The sequence below is a fragment of the Sparus aurata genome, chromosome 12 (genome assembly GCF_900880675.1).
Source record: "Sparus aurata chromosome 12, fSpaAur1.1, whole genome shotgun sequence".
NCBI classification, from domain to species: Eukaryota; Metazoa; Chordata; class Actinopteri; order Spariformes; family Sparidae; genus Sparus; species Sparus aurata.
The window spans coordinates 16,103,445-16,121,770 of record NC_044198.1 but is presented as its reverse complement, the minus strand read 5'-3'; the positions used below and the strand labels follow the sequence as shown (position 1 = coordinate 16,121,770).

The 18,326-nt window shown below is 44.9% G+C and overlaps 1 protein-coding gene across 3 annotated transcripts in view; it reads left to right on the top strand.

Moving 5' to 3' along the window:
- The first annotated feature begins 1,853 nt into the window (after positions 1-1,853).
- The window catches only part of unc5cb (unc-5 netrin receptor Cb), a 129,152-nt gene continuing 112,679 nt past the window's right edge, over positions 1,854-18,326 (top strand). Inside the window, exon 1 of one of the 3 annotated variants that reach the window (XM_030436269.1) lies at positions 1,854-2,644. In XM_030436269.1, coding sequence (XP_030292129.1) covers positions 2,524-2,644 — 121 coding nt within the window. In that variant the 5' untranslated portion in view covers positions 1,854-2,523. The remainder of the gene's footprint in view (positions 2,645-18,326) is intronic. The other 2 variants (XM_030436270.1, XM_030436272.1) reach the window with 2 other exon arrangements.

Sequence of the window (18,326 nt, the reverse complement as noted above, 5' to 3'; positions counted from 1 at the left end):
CCCCTGCAAAGCAAAAAAAAAAACAAATCATGCGTGTGTGTGTTTCGGTGGCTCCGTGTGTGTGTGTTTAACAGGATGTCTGTTGGGCTGAGATCATTATTGATCAGGTTTTGTGACACACTATTACTACTGCTAAATAACAATTAGAGTGGCAGAAACAGGGGAGAGCGGGGCCCAGTCAGATAAATTATGTCTTCCTGTTGCACTGCCTGCGCTAAATTAATGAGGATTTATGTTCTCAAAACACACAGATGCCAGGAAACGGAAGCACCTGTTTGAAACACACAGGGGTGGAGCGTAGGTGCATTTACTCCGGCACTGCGCTTAAGATTAATTCTGAGTATTTTCATTTGCTGCTGCTTTATACTTCCACTGCATTGTATTTCAGTGGGAAGTGTTGTACTTTTTCAATTCTCCACATGTATTTATTATCCTGACGTTGTTTTGTGAATCTTTATAATAAAGCACTGTCCAGTTGGGAGTTCAGGTCATGTTTGAGATATCTGTGAGGTCAGAAACTTGCCCTCAGAATACTTAATTTTTCTAGGATGAAGAGATGTCAAATTAAGCATCACTCCCACCCGAATATGTTAGTCTAGGGAAATATTTAACTTAAAGTGTACCTTAGTTTCACAGTGACAGTCGGGGGAAGGGCCAACTGTTACTCTAACAAATGTTTTGCTTCATTCATCCATCCATCCATACTCCAGAGATCCTGAACTTGATATTTTCAGTGTGCTAAACTAACATTCGTATCATTGGGAGGGGTGTGAGGCAGTCTGAAATTGTATTAGAAGATTCCTCCAGGTCCGAACATGGGAAATAAAGATTATAATATCTAAGATTACAACTAAGAAGGATATAGAAATGTTTCGACCAACACAACCTGTGCTTCTACTTCTTTCGGTGAGGTCAAAGCCTTAATTAGGGGGGTCAACCCTCCCCAGTCACCCCCGTATTTCAAACCCTGCTCAGCATGTTGCTCTCAGTGTTTCCACCTCTGTCTAAAGATCCTTGAAAATAAGGGAAATTAGTCAGATGATGTATAAAAAACAAACTGACAGTTGTTTTTACATGATTTATTTTTATATATTTAGGTGGGCTACTGAAACCTTTGAGGAACAGACTGAAGGAACTTTTTAGTGGCTTGAAAAGTAGTTCAAGGCACTTAAAATGTGTTATGCCGCTAATCTAGATGTTTCAAAGCACAATGGACAAAAACAAACTGGCTTAAAAAAAAATGTGCTTAAATTAAAACGCCTCAAGTAATCAACAAATCAGAAATGTTCAGCACTGCAAGCCCCACCCCCAAAAACTACCAGGAACTTAATTTACACCCAGGTCTGAGATGCACCGGAAGTTCCTCTGGTCCCTGCGGTGGAAACACAACTTTATCTGACACTTTAAATGGAGTTAAAACTCTCTTAAATCAATTGGCTTTATCCAGGAGATGATATAATCAATAATGATTCAGAGCGTAGTAATGTCCTAAATAATAATCGCATTTTTACATTGTGATATCAGCACTCTACTTGTATGTCCTCCAACACTAACAATACAACAACCCTGCATTAAACACTAGTATTTAAAATATGATTTTACTTATGATATGCTTTTACTTAAATGAATGTATAATTGTGTATTGTTTAGTCTGTGCTCAAATAGTTTCTGATTTTTTTTCCCCCTCCATTAATGCAGAATAGAGACACCAAACGAAATAAACTGTGAAATGACTTGTATTCCGAAGCCTCACAGGTCTTTTGTAGATACTGCGGGCGTCACAGACTTCCATGGCTGTCATGTTCACTGAACCCGGACACCTCCATTAATCATGTGTGTGATAGACGCCATCCGTTCCTCGCCGCTGTCCGGGCCAGGTTTTGATGCAGCGCCGCCACTTTGCAGGAGCACTTGGATTGGCTGAAGGAGCAGGTAGCCCGCAGAGACGGCTCCTTCCCCCGGTTCAGTCCCGGCAGTGGAGCGCGAGGCGCGGCGCACGCACACACGGCTTCACACACACTCACACGCACACACACTCCGGCTTTTGCACGCGTGAGAGGTGCGACAGAGCGAGAGCAGAGGGACTCACCGGAGAGGAGAGGACAGGACTTTGGGGTTTTTTTGGGGGGTTGCGTGGGGGACTAACCGGAGCATGAATTTGCCATCAAGGAGACATCGATCCACATCTGTAGAGAGAGCAAGTGAAGCTTTCAGAGGAGAAGCGAGCGGAGGCAGCTTTTAGTGCAACATCCCCGCTGACGGAGGGCGATGCAGCCGCCTCTTGTTCCATAAACTGTCACACTTGTTTTGTATGACTGCGAGAAAAAAAAAAAAGCGCAGCGCCGCTGGATATATTTCTCTGCCCGGCCGTCTCCTTTTTGCGCTCGGAGGTTTTTTTTTTGATTATTTTTTTTTTGGAAGCCGTTGAAATTTCTTGCCCGCGGCGCGCAACACCAGTGCGTGTTTGAGCGCAATCTCTCAGAGACTCGGGACTTGCCTCAGAGCGGTGTTTGACTCCTCGTCATGGGGTACGGCGCACAGACTGACCGAGACGGCGGAACATCTCCGAGAAGATCGCCTCCTGAGAAGATGATGTCCTGGCTTTTGCTTTTTCTGCTGCTGGTGGATATCGGAGTGGCGCAAGGTAAAGTTAAAAAACGCATTCTGTGACCTGTGAGCTTTGCTTTAAAAGTTCGGGAAAGTTCGGCAGCAGGGTTGTGGTGGACAGGAGGGAGCACCTGAATTTCGCTCGCTCACACTTTTAGTGGAAAAAAATACAGTTTACGCATATTTAAGAGATTAAAACACACATTCAGACTTTGGCCTGAGGTAAAGGATGTAGGCCCGCAGTTATAAGCTCCCAATTAAATATGAAGATAAACACACCACCATGGCTGCTCTGGAAAAAAATAAAAATAAAAAATCACTACACAATCACTACAGTTTCATTCAGCAGAGAGAATATTGCCTGTTTCTGTCGTGCAGATCACAGACACAGCAACTGATCCACCATCACATGTGTTTTCTCCAAGAAAAGAAAACCAGAAAAAAAGTGCTGTTGTGCTCCAGCAGAGCTTCTGAGAGACCACCAAGAAATGCAATCCAGCCCATATTTGAGTTTCTGTTTCACATCTCCACAGATGGATCCTTATAATAACTTAAAAAGGACCTGAATAATCTTCACAAACGGATTTAACCAGTTCTGAATCGCAGGGGGTGAAATATAAAATGCAACCCATAATTTATTCTTTACTAAATTCTCACTCGTGCCCAGTCTGATCTTGACATCCTCACAGTGTGAAACCCTTGGAGAGAATTTTAACCAAAAAAAAAACAAAAAACATATAAAATAATGTCTGTTCATGTGTTAATTTAAAAGTAAGACATCCACTCTTTGATAGGAGCTCACTATCTGATGGTGACTGATGAATCCAGTGCAGCTATTAAGCCTCTTAAACTGCCCTGACCTTTGTTCTCTACCAGGGCCGCCTTTATTAATCTGCATGTCGGTGAAGTTTGGGAGGGCGATTCTCATTTCCAGCAATAACACCTTGCACATAATCACTTTTTTAATTTCTCGCCGTATTTAACTTCAATCAGCCTGCTTCCAGTATTTTCAACCTTCAGTGCGTCTTCGGCCTCTTTTTTTTTTCCCCCCCTTCTTCCCACAGAGCAGCTGCTGAAAGATGTTTTCTGTAAACCGTAGTATCTGTCAGTTAAGGTGAGCGCTGAGATAATGCCACAACACCTGAAGCCATTTGCTTAATCTGCTCTCTCCCGAGTGGGATTGTCTGTCAAACAAAGGGAGCTCGGAGGAACCCGTCTGTGTGAGGGGTGAATGTTCAGTATGTGTTTGTGCATGCATGTCAGAAGCCATGATGTGTGTGTGTGTGTGTGTGTCTCAGGAATTAAGGTAGGTGGTCTGCCTGTGCTCTTCCTGGAATGAACTATGACTGATGAGATGAGGGGGAACGAGCAGATTTTTAATTTTTTTTTGCTTTGCCACAAACTTAACCAAACATATATGTATTTATTTTTTTTTTTACTCTCGAAATTTGAAGGCTTTCCTCGTCACGCAAGAGCAGCACAGGCTTAATTTGGAGGTCCGAGCACATATCCCAGACAGGGATGAGGGTCCGCGAGCAACCTTATCTGGCTGTTCCAGACCTTCATCTCTCTCCTACATAGTTAATGAGCAGAAGAGGGAGAGGAAGAATGAAAAACAGCACAGGTCCGGTTGCTGAAGGGCAGGGTGAGATGACATAATACCCATTCCAAAACCCCCAGAGAGCCGCGTGTCATTGCCGAGATGGGAAACGTGAACAAGGTCCTTCTCTGTCCATTAAGAAGTCGATACACCAGGAGAACATTGTTTGAGACTAATTAATGGGCCCTGCTATTTTTGGGGCACTGATGAGCTCTACACATTTCCAAATCGCTGGAGAGTCACTTCCTCAGCGCAAAGCTACTGGTGATCAAAGTGGCTCACTTACCCCCTCTCGCAACCGCCAGCCCCCTCTCTCCTGCTTATTTTTGTTGTGGAGTCATTAGAACATATTTTCTGCCCATCATGTGCTTACATTTCATGCGGCGGTTGCAGTTTATTTTTATTTTTTTTTACCTCCTGCCTTTGCTCTCGGAGAGGACCCTGCTCTCGTCCCATCCGCAGGCCCAAGTGGGTGCTGGGAAATGAGAGTGCTCATTAACCTGCTGAACTCCCGACAAAGGAGACAGGTTGAGACAGATATAAGCCGGGAGCTGCCAGAGAGGTAGCCGAGAGCCTCTGTGACAGTAGCTGTGATTGGAAACCCTCGGTGCGAGAACAGATGTACTCCTGGTTCGTTTCCAGCACAGTGGCGGAGCTGTGCGGCATGTGCAAGTGTCTGTGTCTGCGCGCGTGTTGTGTTAAAAAAGTTGATGGAGGATGTCAAGTTGTTACGGGAATATATGGAGAACTTCCTCTTGATAATATGTAAAAAAAAAAAATAAATAAATAAATAAATAAAATAGTTGGAGTGTAGGTAACATTTGCTTGGATGTGTGGATCTGAAACACGCAGGCTGACCAGCAAAAGAGAAGCTCTACTCTTTCTTTATCGATTCCAAATATTGATGCAGTGCTATGGAGTTTCGGAAAGAATTTTACAACTCAGAAAGGTAGCATTTGCATTATTAATAAGATGATAATCTAAACTCAGACATATATATTTCAATGTCTATTTGATACATCTCCATAACTGAATAAAGAAGGTGTCCTCATAAAGTCCCCAGAACTCTGCTTGGAACTAGGAAGGAGGTTACATAAAAAAGGTCTTATAAACATAAACACAGTAAATAAAGTCACGATTAAAGTCTGATTGAAAACAGTTGTGAAGACGGGGAGATGGGTTTAAGGAGGAGTCGACACCTCAGAGCGTCTCTCCAGTATTTTAAAAGAAAACATTCAAAAGCTTTGGGCGCCAAATATTTGACGAAAGTGTTTTCTTTGTTATTTTCTTAACAAAAGTATAATATAGCTCAAGCCTGACATTTACATGCTGTGCCTGTGTGTCAGGCAGTGGACGGGTCGGACATGAGGTCCAGCCCAGGGTGCCGGCCTTCCTGGGATTAGTTCAGTTTTTCCACAGAGCTGCTCCTGTGTCTCCCTCTTCCTCCCTCACCCTCAGTTCATGTTCCCGTCTCTGCTGTTTCTCCGCTTTTTCTGATGATGTGTCTTCAGAGGATTGTTTTTCTTGAGCGCAAAGTTAAAAGATCTTTTGCTATATATATATATATAGTTTCAAAATTATTGTGACTCACAGCTAGAGGCGGATATTTTTCTGCTGAGACGCAGATCTGAGCGCCCCGCTTGAGGAACGTAGGTAAAAGGGAATGTTATTTCTATGGTTATTGTTGTAACAAGCTTCCCTGTGGCCTGACAACTGGCTCCTTGGGGGGCACTAACATTACAACCATCGCGGTCATTCTATAAACAGGGCCTGTATGCACAATGAGGGCATTGTGCGTGGAGAGCAGTACTTACACATTACCTCCTATCAGAGCTGTGTGCCAGCGCCCCTGAGCAGGCACAGTGACACAGTTACAGTGAAGCAATTTCATGTAATTGAGGGAAATTAAGATTCAGTAACACACTCCCCTAGGCGCAGGTGAAGGGAGAGGGCAGAGTAAACAGTGTGTACAGTATGGTCTGACGGTGCTGAGGGGGGTCAGAGGTGCATGCTGGTTTGCTAGCTGAGCCGCAGACGGAGCGTGGCAGCGAGTGATAATTACTGTGAAAAGTGGCTGCTGAGTTTTTGCTCCTCCGCTCCACTTGATGTTATATATACTGTTGTTATGAAGGCAGGAAAATATACATGGAGTTATTTTTGGGCGCTTGGGACAGTTCTGCAGTCATCTGGTGGACGACATCTTTTGTTGTGCGGATGCAGGCGAGCGCTGTGACCGCCATTGTAGACAGGATTAGAAAAAAAACACACTGATATCCAGAAGTCCTGATTCCACTTCGGGGCTGGGCGATATATATATATCGATTTGGTATTGTTATCATGATATGAGACTGTATTTTGTCTCAGATTTTTGATATCATCTTGTTGTGACATGACGTCAGTGTTGTCCTTCCCTGGTATGAAGGCTCATTTATGCTCAACATGAGACACTTATATGGATACAGACATTTAGTCCGTACTTGCAAGATGCGCACAAAACAGGGCAGTACCAATGGATATCATTGGGGGCACTGTAGCCAATAGTTTAGTGACAGGATCATAGGGCACGATGAAGAATCAGTGATGCCGAAAACGCCGTAATTGAAACGATCACAACCTCCTTGCCATGTTTGTAACAGTCAGTAGCTCTTGACTCTGAGCTGTCTTCTTGTGAATGTGTTGCTTAAGATCTCTGCCAACATAAAGTGTGTGTGGAAGCATGTGGGCATTTACGGTTGCATCGTTCGAGGTGGAAGTATCTATTTTCGTATGTAAAGGGCGGAATAAACAAGCCTTTTAAGACTGCAGCACAGTAAAATGATGTACTTCTGCTGAATTTACCAGACTGTGCTACTTGACGTTAATTGCTTAGTCATTCCAATAGCATAAAAAAATGTTGTGGTATTTGATCTCGTTGCCCAGATTTAAAAATAAAGTGATAAATGCCGTTAAATATATAAGGCCATTTTGCCCCCTGCACCAGAAATGTTTGACAAGCCACCAAAAAAGCCTTCAAAATTCAACTTCACTAAATCCTTTAACTCATTTATCTCCCTTCATAATGGTCTGAACTGAATCCGAACTGTAAGGATATAATTCTGGTGGAGTAGATCTAAATTCAAAAATTATATCTGAGGCTAATTTAAAACATTTAGCCCCAGACAAGTCAAATTTAAACACAGTTAGCCTAATCAGCCTTTAAAAGCCACAGTGTTTAATTTGTGCAAAGTAACACAATGTGAACTCTTCCTCAGGTTGTTAGAAACCAACCAAAGTCCTGGGAAAAAACGCGGAGAACGTAACCTCAGTATCAACAGCGCTGCTGATGTTTAGGAGCCTCGCTGCCAAGCAATTTGAGTGTTTATTCTGCATATTTATGCTCTCTGACCAGCATAATGGAAGGATGTCTCTTCCAGTAAAGTAAACCCAAAAGCTTTTTTCCCCCCTATTTCTTTTCCTAACCAGTTTTTCCATTGTGAGGTTTCCTTGACATTTGTATTTGTTGCACTCGTATTGTGAAGCAACTTGTAACTAGAAAAAAAGACTTTCGGTGGGGGGAGGGGGAGTGTGTGAATGACTCCAGATTCCTGTCATCTCCATCTTCTCAGGAAAAGAGTCAGGAAAAGATCGTGCAGCAGTTAAAAGTGAGAAGAGGGTGATCGCAAGGACACGAAAGAGGCAAACGGGACAGAAAAATGAGTTGTGTGGAGTGGAGAGGAGAGGAGAGGGAGCTGGAGGGTGGAAGTGGAGAGACAGACACAGTGGAGAGAGAGAGAGAGAGAGAGAGAGAGAGGAGAGGAGAGGGAGCTGGAGGGTGGAAGTGGAGAGACAGACACAGTGGAGAGAGAGAGAGAGAGAGAGAGAGAGAGAGAGCGAGAGAGAGAGAGAGAGAGAGAGAGAGAGAGAGAGGGTGAAAGCGAGATATGGAGTGAGGACAGGGACGGACAGGGGAGGAGAGGAGAGTGTGTCATTAATCACCCTGTGTGACACTCTCAACTACAGGGGAGCTTCACAGTGCAACATTCACTTCTATTAGCAGTCCATTAGCAGAGCTCGGCACAAGTAGCAGCACTTGACAGGCAGGCCTGTGCCAGAATGGCTGACCTGTGTCTCGACACAATGTACGCTGCACCACCTAGATAGCGTGTGTGTTCGACTGAGAGTATTTTTTTGTCGGAGTAGGGTGAGTCAAAGTGCACCGCGGGGCATAAATTACCCTGACATATTGTGGCAAGTTTTTGCTTTTTAGGGCTTTGGACGGCAAATGAAAATAATTGTATAAAAGGCCCCGCTTACAATTACGCTGCTGGATGAGATGAGGCATAATGATTGTAAAGATGATGATGGCAGCGGTGGTGACCTGATTCCACACCTGTGATAGCCCCCTCTGCCAGAAAATGGCCCTTCAAAGTTGAGATGGCTGATGCATTAGAGGTACAGTCATGTCTCATTCAAAGGCTTGTTGGCCTCTTTACTAGCCAAGAGCCCTGTGATTACAGGATCTCATCCAAGGGGGGAAGGGGGTGTGGACCACTGTCCCTGCTCTTGATCTACAGTTCATTTCTGATTAGAGATCAGAGCCGACAGTCAGAAAAAACAGGGTGGGGGGGGGACAGAGAGAAGGACAGAGCCAAAGGGGGGAGAGCGAAGTGATTACGAGAGTTAAGTGGCCCTTCTCATGCAGCAGGGCTGACAGAGCACATCATGAGTGAGTATAAGTACACACTCCACTCCTGCCCTTTAATTTGGCATCGTGGCCTCCCCCCCGGTGCTCAACCGCTAATGTCCTTCTGCATTTTTGTGTCCTCCCAACAGGAAATCAGTCAAGGACGTGTCATTATAAACGCAGGTAAAATGGGACTAACTAAAAGGCAGTCGGTGGAAGGAACTTTAATTTTTGAAAGTTATCGCATTATTTTTTGTATAGTGCCGGAACCTGTATATTATGTACGGACAAGTATTAAATAAAATAAAACAGAATAGAGACTTTGGAGAGGGAGATGCATTCATACAGGACACCAGGGGTCATATGATAATTTGATAGCGAAAGTGATGTACATCATATACTCTGGCCTTCACGGTCAACAAATCTCATCTCTGCTGAACACGTACGGGAATTTTTTACAGTGGTGTGTCGGACAGCACCACCAACCTTCATCAGAACACCAAATGAGAAACCAAACTATCTCACAGAAGACTGCTGTTTCGTCCTCTCCATCGGAGTTCAGAAACAAGTGTTTATGAAGTGTTTTTGTTTCTCCTATACATTCGTCACCCGTCTGTTAGTTGTGTGATGATCCTCAGCACTTAATTCAGCTGATGTAATCATCTGTGGACACAGCAAAAAAACCAAACGTCCTGTACTGTTGCCATACATGCTATTCTACCTAGGAAAGAGGATTAGGGCGCCAAATAGACGGCGTTAGGGGGGATTTGGGAGAGGAACGCTGCTACTCTTATGTATGCACACGGATACTATAAAAAGCAAAGTGCTGATGAGCAGTAAAAAGCAGAGTCAGTGGGAATGCTGTTATTTCCCCAATGTCCTTTAACGGTGTTCCCTGCAGTCCTGGTTCCCCTGCCCAGCATGGAGCATGGAACAGCCTTGGATACCACTACTACATTGCGAGCGCAGTCCTAATGTGGCACGGCGAGATGAGAGAAGCTCCGACGGTAGGCCGGAAATTTAGGCCAAACATGCCCTGCATGCAGGTGCGAGATAATCCAGGCTTAGCTTAGCTGATGCATGTCTATGGGGCCACGAAGCAGCACAGCTTAAAGTCGGGTGAATATACCTTTGAATTCCTCCCAAAAAATGGGGTGGCTTTAAAGGGACAGGTCACACCCAAATCAGGTGTGCTGGAGCAGGGCCACATCTAAAACAAGTAAGGCAGGACCGAGCACATTCAAACATTGGGGCACTTGACTCGTTTCAATTGTCTGTTTTACATTTTTTTCAAACGCCACATCCCCACAGAGTGCCATCTTGATTTAGAAGAAGGCAAACATCTCTGTGGCCCACATCTCCAAAACTTGGCAAGTCACACCCAGACAATCTGGATGAAAAAATGGCGCTACAACATGTTGAGCCTATTTGCCTTCTTCCTGAGAGTTAGATTAGAATGTTGATAACACTCTCAAATCGGTGTGCTAAAGTCTAAGCTGCAGCCAGTGGCAGTTAGCTTAGCACGAAGACTGGAAACCAAGGAGGGGGGGGGACAGTTAGCCTGGCTCCGTCCAAAAGTAACAAACTCCGCCTAATAAGCCAGCTTTAAAGGGGCTGGTCTGCGGATTTAGTACTTCCAGAATAATATTTGTCAGAATTCTGTGTGTAATTGTGAAAACAATACAGGGAAGCAATTCAATCAGAGCTACCGCTGATCCTGCAGACGTCCAGTGAGTGAGTGAAACGAAGCAAATCTCACCTTCCTACCTACATGTGTACTGCACGAGTCTCATACCGTCAGGCATGAAAACAGCATCAACATTTTGTGCCTAAGCAGTAACACAATAATTCCACATGAAACAAACAATTCCTTGAAATGAGGACATCGGCGCTGATGGGATACTGAGTACTTCCTGCGGTATCATCATCTCAAGGTGCTCTCTGAACCCGCTGCTCGGTCGCTGTCGGGGCACCTTTGATGTTAAAGCCGGGCTATATGTTCAGCTCTGATGAGAACAGCCGACGCACCACTGAGGCGGTAATGAGCGAGATGATATCAATGGTGACTCATAACACCTGAGTCACACGCACGCACACACGCGCAACAAGGAGGCTTTTGGCAATCACCTGAAGTTTCATGTCTCCGTGGAAATCTGGCCCCTGCTCTCCAGAATGAAAATACAGCTGCTGTCTTTCCCTCTCTGTTCTGACTCTGATTGACAAAGCTAAACCCTTAATCCTGGCTTTGCCCTGTCTTGTGCTCGGAGCGGGAGCCTCACGAGTGGAATGGGACTAAAGCAAATATATAAAAGCCCTGTTGAAGAATAGGAAGAGTATTTATCTGTCATAAATCATTTGCCGAGCTGCAGAGTATATTTTGTCGAGTGGATACGTCCCCACGCCCGTCTTTTTATGTACCCGGGACCGAGACGTTTGCTCTTCATTCTTTGTTGCTGTCGGAACTGTCACATCTCCGCATCACGGAGAAGGGTGGTGGTTTCCAGACGCCCTGCTAATGTCTGGTCGGGGAGGGTTGTGGTCTATGTATGTCAGCAGAACAGAGAGAGGGGTTGGGGGGTGAGGAAGGAGGGATTGAGTGAGTGAGGGAGGTGGTGGGGGGGCACGTATGGGACCACTGAAACATGAGAGCAGGAGACCCACGCTCCCCATTTCCTGTCTCCACTTTATCAGCATCTTGCTCTCTGTTATTTCTGCGCTCTTAAAGCATCCGATGAAAGCCCTGCCACAGATAAATGTTTGTGCCTCCTTGTTTTTTATGGGCCTCAAATGAGGGACTTTATCCGCCACCCCCGCCCCGACCCCCTCCACTCCTTTATTGCCTTTTTTTTTTTTTTTTAAACTCCATTCCTGTGTCTGCTTTGAGATGCCACAAGAGAAGTTACAGCCTCTGGTTTACATTACGGTTCCTCAGAGATGGGCTCGGGACGCCTGAAAAGGACAATGCTTGTTCTTGTTCTTGTGAAGGAACACATTTTTACGAGACTGTAGGGGAAAGGAGGGGAGAAAAGTTGGATTTTTTGCGACTTTTCTGCTTACTTTTGTGAGAAGTGATTATTCCCACCTATAGAATCGTTCAGTCGGTCTGCAGAATGAGAGGTGAATTTTGAAAGGAGATTCATGTTTTGTGTCCTTAACAGTCTGCGCTCTTTCACCTCTTGTACAATATTTTCCTTCTGACGCACATTATTCAGTGGGCTTCTGTTTTCTTAGTGTTGTGTACGTCTGTGTGTTCCTTTGTGTGCACATGTTCTTGTTTGTCTACATATGGTGGCAGGAGTTTGTGTGTGTGTGTGTGTGCACGCGCCTGCGGGTGCACGTGTGTGTTTATTCAATAATAACAGAGTCCGAGAAAGTCTGTTTCAGATAAATCTGTGCGAATACCAGACCATTCATCCCCGGGAAATCAATCTTTCTCATAATTCCCCTCATTTTTCTTCCATCTGTTATCTACAGAGCTGCCAAACAGACTTTTAAACAGAGCAGACCATTACCAGAGGGCAGAATTAAATGTGTGTCAGAATGCCAGCCTGTAAAGTTGTTGTTTTTACTGAGTTAAATGAGGTGCTAAATTAAAGCTTCACAATTGGTATGCACTGTGTGATTAATCCCCCCGCACACCTCCTCCTCCGCCCTCCATGTACCCGTGTCGACGAGAGCGCAGAAGAGTTGAAATGTGTGCTAAGAGTCAGGGATGTTTTTTAAAAAAATGACGCGGCCGAAAACCACGCTCGTATGTTGAAGGCCCCTGATGAATGAGTGTTTTTGTCTGTTTTTGGTGTAATTACTCCGTACAAGTCTCGGCAAACACCGCGGAATTCATCAGCAGCATCTTGCAAAACAGTCTGTTTCCACAGCGAGGCCTGAAAGCGAAAAAGAGTTTCCAAGCCCACCGTCATCACCCAAAACACCCCGCTGCGTGACCTCTTTTCTTGGTTTTGGGCTTTGTTACTGCGAGTCCAGTAATGGCTTGCAACTCGAGATTGCTGTTGGGTGTCAGCACTTTCCTGTGTTTGTACAGCGTGTGTTTGTGTGTGTGTGTGTGTGTGTGCCATATCTCCACGATCAGTCCCCGGTGACTTAAGTAATGGCAGACAGTGTTTAACTGGGGCAAGCTCAATGGGTCTCATTTAAATGGGGCCCAGACAGAAGCCCCACGGTGAAGGGTTACTTTATGACTACCAACATGTAAAGCACACTGCGGTAGCCGCTACAATTTGTGTGGCTGCCAGAAAAAAGGCAAACTGTACTGTATTCTTCTTCTTTGGGAAATCTGTCAGGCACCCCCGAAAAGCGCTGCTAATGCTTAAAATCTGCCAAATTGCAGGGGGTTCCAGGCGGGGAATAAGTGGCTGTGTTGTCTTTGATTTGTATGCATTCTTCAGTTAATGAATACTATGGAGATGATTATGACAGAAGGCAGCCTGCGCAGCTCTGAAAAGTTCACTGCTGTAAATGTCAGAATTATTAATGAGCTCAAAGTGTCAGTCCCTGCGTGTCCTACACGGTGTCGTAGCATAAAAAAGGATAGAACAACGTCGAGTGTAACTGCCCTCAAATTCACAATGCATGCGTTTGCTTTAATACACTAGGAATTATGTATCGCACAACAAAAAGCACGTCTTCGACATGTGTAAGGGGATTGGAAGCAGTGGAGGAGAGCTTCCAGCTGTGCGTTTGCCCCCTTTCAAGGAGCAAACCAAACAGTAGGCGGAAGGTGAATAATGAATGTTGTTGTGATGATTGCTCTGAAATGCAGAGAGAAAAAGCAAGAGATCGAAAAAACGCAGGAGTTTTTCCTCTAAACCAGGTCAAATGTCTGAGTTGGCCCTGTTTTGTATACAGACGAGCATCCTCGCGCGACTTTTTCTCACTGTAAACACGGCTCCTGTTTGCCGCTCAACATCCACAGGACCCAAATCCGCTCGGGCGTGGAGGCCAAAATATTGGTACAGACATTTACCGGGGCATGTGCGCTACTATCAGACCTTACAGATTAGAGCCGTCCCTCAGGTCTAGGGGACAAATTCTGCATTCACAAATACCTTTTCAAACCAAATGATACAGGTTAATGTTAGTGTTACTACTTCCATTATTATGGGGAAATAATTTGTATTATTATTATCAGGAATTTAGTAGGATTATGCAGTTTGGAGGGGAGTGGAGCTGCTACGATTAGCAGGCTTGGGTGATTTTATATCATGATATTGTCCCGCCCAAATATTGCGATAGATGGTATAACTGTTCTACTGCAAAGACGACATGTAGCCTCATTCACCTGTTGAATATTGTGAAAAAAAATTACATTTGACGTCAAATATCGCCATATTCGCTAATATCAATGCGCGCAACCCTAACGATTAGTTGATTAATCATTTTGTCAATTAGGAAAAAAATCTATTATCTATGGTTGTGATAGCCGATTGATAATTTTAGTATTTTTTCATGCAATAAAGTTTGAATTTATTAATAAATAATACACTTCTTAAATGTAAGGATTCACTGCTTCTGTTCGTCATTTATGATGGTTATTGTTGGGCGAAAGAGGCAATTTAAAGACATCTCTTAGGGCTCTGGGAAATTGTGATGAGTTTTTTTTTTTTAAATTGATAATTGATAATGTGATCAATCATGACAATAGTCGTTAGTTGCAGCCCGAGTGAGTGAGGAGTGCTTCTCAGTGGAAGGTTTTGTCGAAACCGCTCTCCCTCCAGTCAAGCTGAGGGAGAAATGAGATCTCCGTTTGGGGAAAAAAATGACCGAGCTTAGCGAGATGACAGGCTTGTTTCTCTAATTCCAGACCCCTGTAAACTATGACCCCATACAGTACACCAGCTGCACTGGAGTCAGCGCACTCGCTGTAAACTGATACGCCATAATAGCTTGCTGCAGATATGCTGGAGCATGTGCAGCGGAAACCGATAATTCAGTGGTGACACACCGTGCATAGGGGTTCCCATGGTTTTTTAGGCTGACGTGAGGTAAGCTGATCCGTCAGGTAAAAGCAGGGGGGAGGGGGTTACACTGGAGAGATGTGGAGGACGGGAGGGGGGGGGGGGGCAGCCTCTGTTGTGTAAAGGAAGGAGCAGTGTGCTGGCAAATCATACCTCCCGATGAGTTTCTTTCAGTAGCTGTTTGTTTAAATTCTGTTGCACGCATTCCTCCGCCCATCGCATTTAGACGGCAGCAACATTACTAAATCATGGTATTTCTGTTTTTACAAGTCTCCCTAGCTTTTCTGCAAACCGCCTTGTTTTTATTTTTTTTTCGCTATCGCTGTTTCTCCACACCGAATGTTTTATTTAGCAGCCTGCTCCGGCACAAGACCCCGCCAACCAAAGCAACGATACCGGCCAAAGGAAGAGAAGGAGACGAGGGAAACGGAAGCGAGACGGAGATAGTGCAGACACTCCTAAGCTGCGTGGCTTTAACCCACAGGATGAACAGCCTCGAGAGCACCCAGGACTCGAGGCACATTAACCCACAGCTATTCCCGGCTGCTTTGTGTGGCTTTTTTCTGTTTATGGAAAAGAGGGGAGAAAAAGAAAATCTGGTAAACAAATGCAACAATGTCGAAACAAACCTAACACGCGTTTTAAGGATCGGGCGGCTTTGAGAATTACCAACTCGCATTATGCATATTCCCTCCCGCAATTTCTTGGGAAATTTGGCGGCGCGTAATCTGAACCTCATTGTGTTGCTTCTCTGCGGAACACCAGATACCGGCGCAACCTGGTTTTGGTTTTGGCTGCCATTTTTCTTGTTGGCAGTTGTTTTCTCCTCGCTGATTAAATCTGAGGGCCAAGGCATGTAGAAACCCCGAGCTGGAATATTTGCACTTTGGCTTCCATTTTGCCATAGTTTGTTTTAATAAGAACTTGACAGAATGCAGTAGGCCGTCGGAGGAATTCCGACGGGGCGTGTCAAGGCCGAGGCGCGTCGGCGGTCGCTCCGTTAACACGCTGCCCGCCGTCAGAAGTCGGTGGTCATGCAGTTGAATGGATTGTCCAAAGCAGCTCCGACACACACACACAGGCGCGGAACAAGGGCCGGACTAGTAAAAGGACAAAAGTGATCAGTGCTTTGATGGACGTGTCACGATGAGGGGATGTAGCTGTCTAACATCTATCAGTGGTTAAAGGTTCTCCCCGCTCGGCCTGTCACATCCAACTCCGCTCTTCATTTCTGTTCCTCCTTTCCCTTTGGCTCTCTTCTTGTACTCTCTCAGAAGAAGCTGGGTGTCAGCTGGAGAAAAAAAAAAAAACATACTGTCAGAGCCCGAGACACAAGAACGTTTTTTGTGAAAGCGTACAAAATGATGTGTCACTGCGTGCCCCCCGTGTTGCACGCAGACAGCCTCTGTCCTTTGTGTGGGGGTGGTCTCTCGCGAGCGAAGCGGACATTTCAACTCAATCAGCTTCAAACAGAAATAATGTCCCCCCCCCCCCCCCCCCCGAAATTCACTCATCTCTCTTCAGTGATACAATTACGAGCCGAGCCGCATTGGCCATCTTGTTGTGATTTTGTGTGTTTACATGGGAGGGGAGGTGTTTACTGTGGAAACTGCGGCCCCCTCCTTCCCGATGCCCATTTAGCTACTGGAGAAAAGGAGCTGCTGTGAGATTTAATTTATTTATCGTCTCTGGAAGAGAGTTAGAATGATTCTCTAACTAGCATTAGGATTGGGTCTTCCTGGGTCCCGTTCCCTCGAGACAAGTGGCTCTAGCTTTAGCGAAAAAAGCGTCATTAAAGTGTAATCTCTGAAAGATGTTCTGAATTTATGAAAGGTAAAGATTCAAAAAATGAAAAAAAGGATATGCATAAGTAAACAGCCAAAACAATTAAGCAATTAGCTGTTTAGTATATACAATTCCCCCCAAAAAACTTATTGTCCAACCAACAGTCCAAAAAACCCAAAGTCTACCTCATTTAGTATCATAACTGACAAAGAAAAGCAGCAAATCCTCACATTTAAGAAGCTGAAGCTGGCGTGGTTTTGGTTTTTGGTTGAGTTATTTCATGTTTTCTTTGTAGATTCTATCCTCTTGTGTCTGGTTGTCACTTCCTACTTCCTGCTCACCTGTGCGTTCTGCTCCCGTTCCCTGTGTTCCTCCCCAGTCTGTGTCCCCTCACACACCTGTCTCACATCAGCCTCGTTAGCACCGCCCTGTTCCCCGTGTCTCTCCGCCTGCACTCCGTCCCGTCAATAGGATAGTTTGTGTTGAAGCTTGTGCTGCTCCCTCGCTCTTTGTTGGTTCAGCTGTGTTTGTCCATTGGTCTTGTGCGTTTCCAGTGTTCCTGTTTTGTTCCTTGTGGTTTTCTGGTTTGTCCTTAGTTTTTGTATTACTTTGGTATTTTCCTTTGCCTGCTGTTTCAGATTCTCAACTTTGGTTATTAGCATTAAAGCTTGTATTTTCGTGTGTGTCTTGCGTTTGGATCCATTTTTGCACAAGACTGTAAGAGGAACCAGGACATTTTTTGCTTAGAATGTGACTTAATTGATTATCAAAAAAACTGTCGACCAGTTTTCTTTCTATCTACTAATTAATTCTAGACTATTTGTTGCGGCTCTACATGTTGTAAATGAAAGTACAGAATACTTACTGGGCCAGTGCACTGCAGAGGATAAATAAATTATGGCCCAAAGTTTTCCTTTTTATGTAGCACAATGCAATCCATAAGTAGCAAACAGGGGTAAGTACTTTTTGAGTGATTGCATCCACAATCAGTCTCTTGAATTGCACAAGACTTTCAAAAGAGCAAAATCGAATAATTTGTTTTCCTTTCATATTTTTAAGTACCCCCTCCACCACCGGCCCTGTATTGTCCCATTACCGCAGCATTCGAGTGATAACACTGCCCCGACTAATCTTCCTGATGGTCACATTGCCTTTTCAGGCCCCAGCACTCTGTTTTATTGGTGTAGCATTACGCGCAGTGTTTTGACCATTGTTTACTCCGCAACATGCCACTTGTTATCTTCCGCAGCAAATGGCCGTGTCTTTACCAATCTCATCTGGCTTTTGTCTCCTTCCCTTTTTTTCCACGGGACGCGCAGCCATTTAGTGCAAGGGTCAGGGTTGTAATTGACAGCCACCACTAAACAAATCTGCCCGGCTCGGCGGTAGACCAACCCCACCTCCCGTCCCCTCCCGCTACTCTAATCTAACTAATGCACCCATGTGTGCGCTGGAAAGTGAATTAAGCAGAGAAAACTCAATACCTGATCCATATGACAGAGCTGCCTGCGTGCACATTAGCAGTTTCTCTGCAGCCTCTGTAATTGTATTACACAAGTTGGCCGCTCTAACGATCAGGCCTTACACACACTTACACACTTATACACACTCTCCCTGTTGTCGTTAATCGCTGCCTTCGCTGACCCCGGAGGCGTGCAGCGGGCCAAGAACAGAGCGATCGAGAAGGAGGATGATGAGG